The sequence below is a fragment of the Dendrobium catenatum genome, unplaced genomic scaffold, assembly GCF_001605985.2.
Source record: "Dendrobium catenatum unplaced genomic scaffold, ASM160598v2 fragScaff_scaffold_909, whole genome shotgun sequence".
Lineage (NCBI taxonomy): Eukaryota > Viridiplantae > Streptophyta > Magnoliopsida > Asparagales > Orchidaceae > Dendrobium > Dendrobium catenatum.
The window spans coordinates 217,686-224,255 of record NW_021319371.1 but is presented as its reverse complement, the minus strand read 5'-3'; the positions used below and the strand labels follow the sequence as shown (position 1 = coordinate 224,255).

Here is a 6,570-nt window from a genome sequence, read left to right as displayed (position 1 = left end):
ATATAATTGACATAAGCTCCAAGTTTTATTTCAATTTGTGAATGAAAATTGTAATAAGTTAGCCTATTGTTGTGCTAACTATGCTCGTTCTACTGATTTCATTCGGAATAGTTTAGATTGTAATAACATTTCTCCTCTATTTGTTTCTTTATTAAAGGAGGGAAGTGATAGGTTAGCTATAGGAAAGCTATCACTTAGAACTTGTTTCTTTCTTTTATTAATAAAATTGCTCTATGCATTTCTTTAAAAAAAAAAAAATTCTGATTGTCGTATGAAAAACAACACATCCAAAAAACTATCTCAAGTAGACCCTATATACATTCAATTTTCCAAACAAAATGAGCATTTTACTTAAATTCACAGCATACAAATCAAAGAATTAGTGGCCAAACAAAATTGTGCATCATTGCCGTCTGAAAAACAAGACATCCAAAAAGCTATCTCAAATAGACCCTATATCCACTCAAATTTTCACACAAAATGAGCATTAAACTTAAATTCAGAGCATACAAATCAAAGATTCCAAGAAACACAAACACAAATATGATGACTTTCAACAAATCTTTCTTTCAGTTGCGAATCAAAGGAAAGAACCAGTTGATTAGTTAATCAATGATCCAACACTGGAATGAATCCCATTATGTCTAATACAAATACACAGCAAACACCAACAACAAACAACAATAACAACAACAAGGAAAAACAAAATGACCAAATTTAGCAACACACAATTAACAAATGCAAGACACCACTCGTGACTGTAAATATCCCCACCAACTCATCCATTGCCTCTTCCTTTGTCCGTTCAATAAGTTGCTCGATCAATTCTTAATTACCTACATAGTCATGTATTATGTTTCAGTAAAAACAATATTCCTTTGGATCTCTTTGGGACATCTGTATCTTTCTATAAAAATGGATGTGAAACTGCTGTGAAAAAAAGCTTTTTTAAAAGCTGTTATAGAAAGCATTTTCCTAATATAAAAATTTAATGAAAATAAGGGCCAAACAGTAAAAAAATTGTCTCAAATGAAGCCTAGCTTTTGTCTATTCGTTGAGTAACTTACTGTAATACTTTTCGCGTTGTCTTTCTTTTTTAAGCATTTGTCTTTCACCCGAAACGTAAGAAAGAAAAAGTTTCTTTGCTTCCTATATCCGATTAGGGACATTGCCAGTACATAATTCGTTTGTATATTTAAAAGAAAAATCAATATCAAAATATTATAATACAATATATTTTATGTAGGATAAAAATAAAATAATAAAATATAAAAATCAAATGTCTAAAATTATAAGGTATTAAAATCTTTTGAGAAATATGTAATATATTTTTACCAACAAAAATATATACAATATTTACCACTAACTTTTATATAATGTTCATCCTTTAAATTACAGGATACATATATATGAGGACTTTGTACGTAAAATATATTATTTTAATTTTTATTTTTTTGGAAGGTTGATAAATAAAGTATAAGTTTAAAATTGAAAGAATTAGATCTTTAATTTTTTATTTTAAATTTTTAATTAATATATTTAAAATTAGTGGTATTTCTATTTTTGAACTCGTAAAATTAAAATATTTTCAATTTTACTCTATTTTATCAGTTCCTAGTGTAATTTTCATTCTTGAAAAATTATTATTTAATCATATTTCATCCTTAAAAAATAATGAGTTTGAGAAAAATTTAATAGCATAAATAATCTTTTATATTATATATCAAGATTTTAAGAAAATATCCACACAATTTCCTAATATTTCTTGTATTTTAACATATTTTGATCAGAAATTTCTGATACAATTTTTTAGTTTCATCTAATATAAAATCAAATTGTTAAAAAACATTAATTTTCTAAATAGGAAAACTACTTACTTTATAAATTAAATCATAAGAAAATAAATAAATCAGAAAAAAGTCTTATAGTTGATATATATATTTTAAGAAAATGTCTTAACAATTTGTTTCTTAAAAAAAAAAATTTAATAAAACAAAAAGCGTAAGTGCAAGAGAGAGGAACTCACTCGAACGCGAACTGATCAAAGAGTGCAAGTAAAACCCGGCGGAGGAGTCTTGCCGCAAGTAAGAAGCAGCTGAAGGGCAAGAGGAAGATATATATTGATATTCAGAAGCTTCAGCTTTATGGTAGTACAGAGGCAAACCGCAGCCTCCAGCTCCACTAGTCCATGAATTAAAGGACAGCACTGGTTCACAACAGGGTCGCCCAGCCCGATATGCACCAGCCCGCCCAATAGGTCCACGCAGGCCCCCAGCTTCAAAGTATCAACCGGGCATTGTGCTACTGGCGGTGCCGGTGTCACCGGTGTCGGAGTCACCGGTGTAGGAGTCACCGGAACCGGCGGCAATGGTGTAGGTGGCACCGGTGTTGGTGTTGGTGTTGGCGGCACCGGGACTGGGGTTGGAGTCACCGGGCCGACGGGCGGGCAGGGGGAGGGATGGCCAGGATGTTTGGGATGGCCCGGATGCTTGGGATGATTGGGCTTGTGGTGGGGGTCTTTGGGGTGGTGGTGAGACTTGTGCTGGTCCGAGCAGGAACTGCAGGCTGGGTCCACGGTGGCGCCGGCGAACAGTGGGGTGAAGGAGGATGTGAAAAGGATGAAGAGGAGCAAAAGAGCTGGGAGTTTGTTGGTGGAATCCATGGCTTCGTCTCTCTCCCTCTCTAACTCACTCGAAGTGTTTGTATTACTAGTACAGTAAAGCCTACTGGGAAGAAGCGAGAGGTTTGCTGCCACTTATAGAAGGGGGTTGGGTTGTACAGCACGTGAGAGTCACGTGAGCGTCCATTGTTTAGACTTTGGTGATATTGTGTTTATTGAAAATGATGAAATATTTTCGAACATTCTAGAGCTTTATTTTGGTTGCAATTTTTAGTTTTCCATGCAGTCTTGATATCTATATATGAGACTACTCTTTAGTCGGTGTGGTGCTGCTCTCTTTCTATTGTTTAGAATCATTCTATTTTAGTTATAATTTTTTATAAGTAATCTATATACGTTTTGTTCCTTTGCCTCTTTAATTTTGTGTGAATCATCTGACCTTCTTAATGACTTGCACCTTAATTTGCTGACAGTGAAGGGATAATCTATCTATTTTTCATCGTTGAAGTGTGAGGCTTTCATTTGGAATTATTGTCATTAAGTTTTTAATGGCTTTGTCGGCTGCATTCAGAATTACGTTGGATTGAACTCCCTAGGTGGCATGGCATAGAAGAGCTAGCTAGATTGATCTTCTCCAAAGAAAAATTTGTTTATTCTCGTAAAGCTTGTATGGATTTTTTTTTCCTTAATACAACTTCTAAAGAGGGGCGGAATCAGCTTTAAATTTTAGGATGAGCAAATTTATTATATGAATAAATAAATATAAAAAATAAAAAATATATATAAGATAAAATTTATAACAATTTTTATATTTCATAATAATTGATAAATTAAACAAGCTTTGTCTAAAGATGTTGAACCTTCTCTCCCTTAATAGAGTGCTATGGAGGCCTCACTCTTTGACCATCCTTTGAAGTGTTAGGAGTAGAGAGCATTCTTGAAATTTCAAAATATAGAAAGAAGAAAGGTGGAATAGAAACACACAAGCTGTTGTGCTATTTCTAAATATTCCATAAAACTACAAACAATAAGAATAACATACATATGAATACAAATAGCAATGAATTGAACGACTAAAAGTTAAGAATCTTGGATGGTTAGATGAAGTATATCATCTATCCACTGTGATAGGGAGAAATTGTTCTATGCGGACTCCGGACGTAGCTCTATGTCCAGACTCCAATAAAATGCGAACACAAGTTGCTCGACGTCGACCTAACCCGACCCCACCCAATGGCCCAGAGGGAAATAACCCGGTCCATAAAAATTTAAAATCTCTGCAAACCAACATTCTGATGTTTCACCTTCGATTCTTGCATTAAGTCTTCTAGATCTCCACTCTCAGTTTGGGCAGCTCTTCATCTTCGTAGAAGGATCAAGTCTTTAAGCTAAGAAACTAATACATCAGGATGCCAAACCTTTCACCCGTCTTCCGACAAACTAGAAGTATCAAAATTTGGAGTTTAAAAATTTTATCGTCTTTCTTTCGCTATCTTTTAGTTCATTCGCTATTCTTCTGAGCAGGAGTTAGGTTAGATTTATATCCATAGTCAAAATTATATCATTTCAGGTTTTATGATTTATCACCATAACAAGAGTTGTTAGGGTTGAAGGTTTATGTAAAATTTATGTCAAAATTTTATTTTTAGCTTAATAGAAACTAGGTATTGATGGGTATTATTTGGTATTGCTGTGTATTGCCATAATAGAAGCTTTATGTAAACTAGACATTATTGTAATTATTTGAAAACTTTTTAAGCATTTTTACAGTTGTGAATTTAAGGAATATTTATGTGAGAAATGTCTTTTTTTCTCTCTAAACTCACTATCCATTGCTGTGTATTTTCATGATATAAGCTTTTATGGAAACCATACATTGCTATATTTGTTTATTTGAATATATTTTAAAGTTTTTTTTCAGAGTAGTGTATTGTTCATTTGAAAACCATTTTACTCTTTTTAAATTATTTTGAAAACACTATTTTTCTTTCTAAAGTCACTATGTATTATTGTATATTGCTATGTAATGCTATGTGCTGTTATGTGCTGCTATGTATTTAGCTGTGAATTGCAGTGTATGGAAATTTTTTTTCCTTAAAACATCTTCTAGTAAATAGGGGTGGAACCAACATTAGATTTTTGGATGAGCAGATTTATTATATGAATAATTAAATATAAACAATAAAAAAATATATATAAGACAAAATTGGAAATAAATTCTTATATTTCATTATAATTGAAAAATTAAAAAAGACTTGTCTCAAGATGATGAATTTTCTCTCCCTTAATAGAGTGCTATGGAGGCCTCACTCTTTCACCATCCTTTGATGTGTTAGGAGTAGAGCATTCATGAAATTTCAGAATATAGAAAGAAGAAAGGTGGAATAGAAACACACATGCTAATGTGTTATTTCTAAATATTCATAACACTACAAACAACAAGAATAACATACATATGAATACAGATAGAAATGAATTGAACAACTAAAAGAAAAGAATCTTGGACATTGAGACAAAGTTTATTATATATCCTATGTGATTGAGAGAAATTATTCTGTGTAGACTCATGACATAGCTCTCGTTCATACTGTTTAATATATATCCTATGTGATTGGGAGAAATTATTCTGTGCGGATTAAAGACGCGCGTAGCTCTACGTTCAGACTTCAATAAAATACGAACACTTGTGGCTCGACAACTTGTACCCAACCAACTAGTCTAGAGGTGAATAACATGGTTTGTGAAAATTTAAAGAACTATGCAAACTAAAAGTCACAGCATTCTAATGTTTCACCATCAATTCTTCCATCGAGTCTTCTAGCTCTCCGCTCTCATTTCAAGCAGCTCTTCTTCTTCACAGAAGGCTCGAGTCTTCTAGCTAAGAAACCAATACATCTGAGTGCTGAACTTTTTAACAGTCTTTCGGCACTCCAGAAGTGGTGGTTGGAGTTTAAATTTGTTATCATCTTCCTTTCCACTCTCATTTCATTTATTTTTCTTCAAGGAAAGAGTTAAGGTTAAATTTATCTTTAGAGTTAAAAATTGTAAAATTTATGTCATTTTAGGGTTTAGGGTTTATCTCCACAGTAAGAGTTGTTAGGGTTTAGGATTTATGTAAAATTTATGTCAAAATTGTATTTTTAGCATTATAGAAATTAGGTATTGCTGGTTATTGCTAGGTATTATTGTGTATTACTATATATTGCCATGATAGAAGCTATTTGGAAATGAGACATTATTGTAATTATTTACTTCAAATTATTTTAAGCATTTTTGGAGCTGTGTATTTGATGAAATATATGGGAAATGCCTTTTTTATCTCTTAAGTCATTGTGTGTTGCTATGCATTTTCATGATATAAGCTTTATGGCAATCAAACATTGTTGTATTTATTCATTTAAATATCTTTTAAAATTTTTTAAGAGCTATGTATTGTTCATTCGAAAACCTTTTACTCTTTTTAAATTTTTTGAGAAATGTTATTTTCCTTTTGCTAAATTCATTGTATATTGCTATGTATTAATGTGTACTGATGTGTGCTACTGTGTGTTATTGTGTGATGTTGTGTATTGCTTTGCATTTAGTTGGGTATAGTTATGTATTGCATTATATTGATGGGTATTTAGCTGATTATTACTGTGTATTATTATGTATTGCTTTGTATTATTATGTATTTAGTTATGCACTATTATGCACTGCTATGTATTACTATTTATATTATCATATATTACTATGTATTACTGTGTATTATTATATATTTAGTTGGGTATTATTATATATTGTTGTGTACTACTATGTATTTAGCTACGTATTATTATGTATTTAGATGTGTATTATTGTGTATTATTGTGTACTACTATGTACTATTATATATTTGTGTGTATTATAGTGTATTTAGATGTAAACTATTGTGCACTGCTGTGTATTACTTTATGTTGTTGTGGATTGAC

At 31.8% G+C, this 6,570-nt stretch overlaps 1 protein-coding gene across 1 annotated transcript; it reads right to left on the bottom strand.

The window, feature by feature from the left end:
• Window positions 1–2,041: 2,041 nt before the first annotated feature.
• Window positions 2,042–2,662, bottom strand: LOC110094263 (14 kDa proline-rich protein DC2.15). The gene has a single exon (XM_028697294.1). The coding sequence runs from the start codon at window positions 2,660–2,662 to the stop codon at window positions 2,042–2,044; it is 621 nt and encodes a 206-aa protein (XP_028553127.1).
• Window positions 2,663–6,570: the final 3,908 nt, after the last annotated feature.

What these genes read in the sequence shown, in the direction of transcription:
- LOC110094263 (XM_028697294.1), bottom strand. Translation starts at nt 2,662, where the DNA reads ATGGATTCCACCAACAAACTCCCAGCTCTTTTGCTCCTCTTCATCCTT.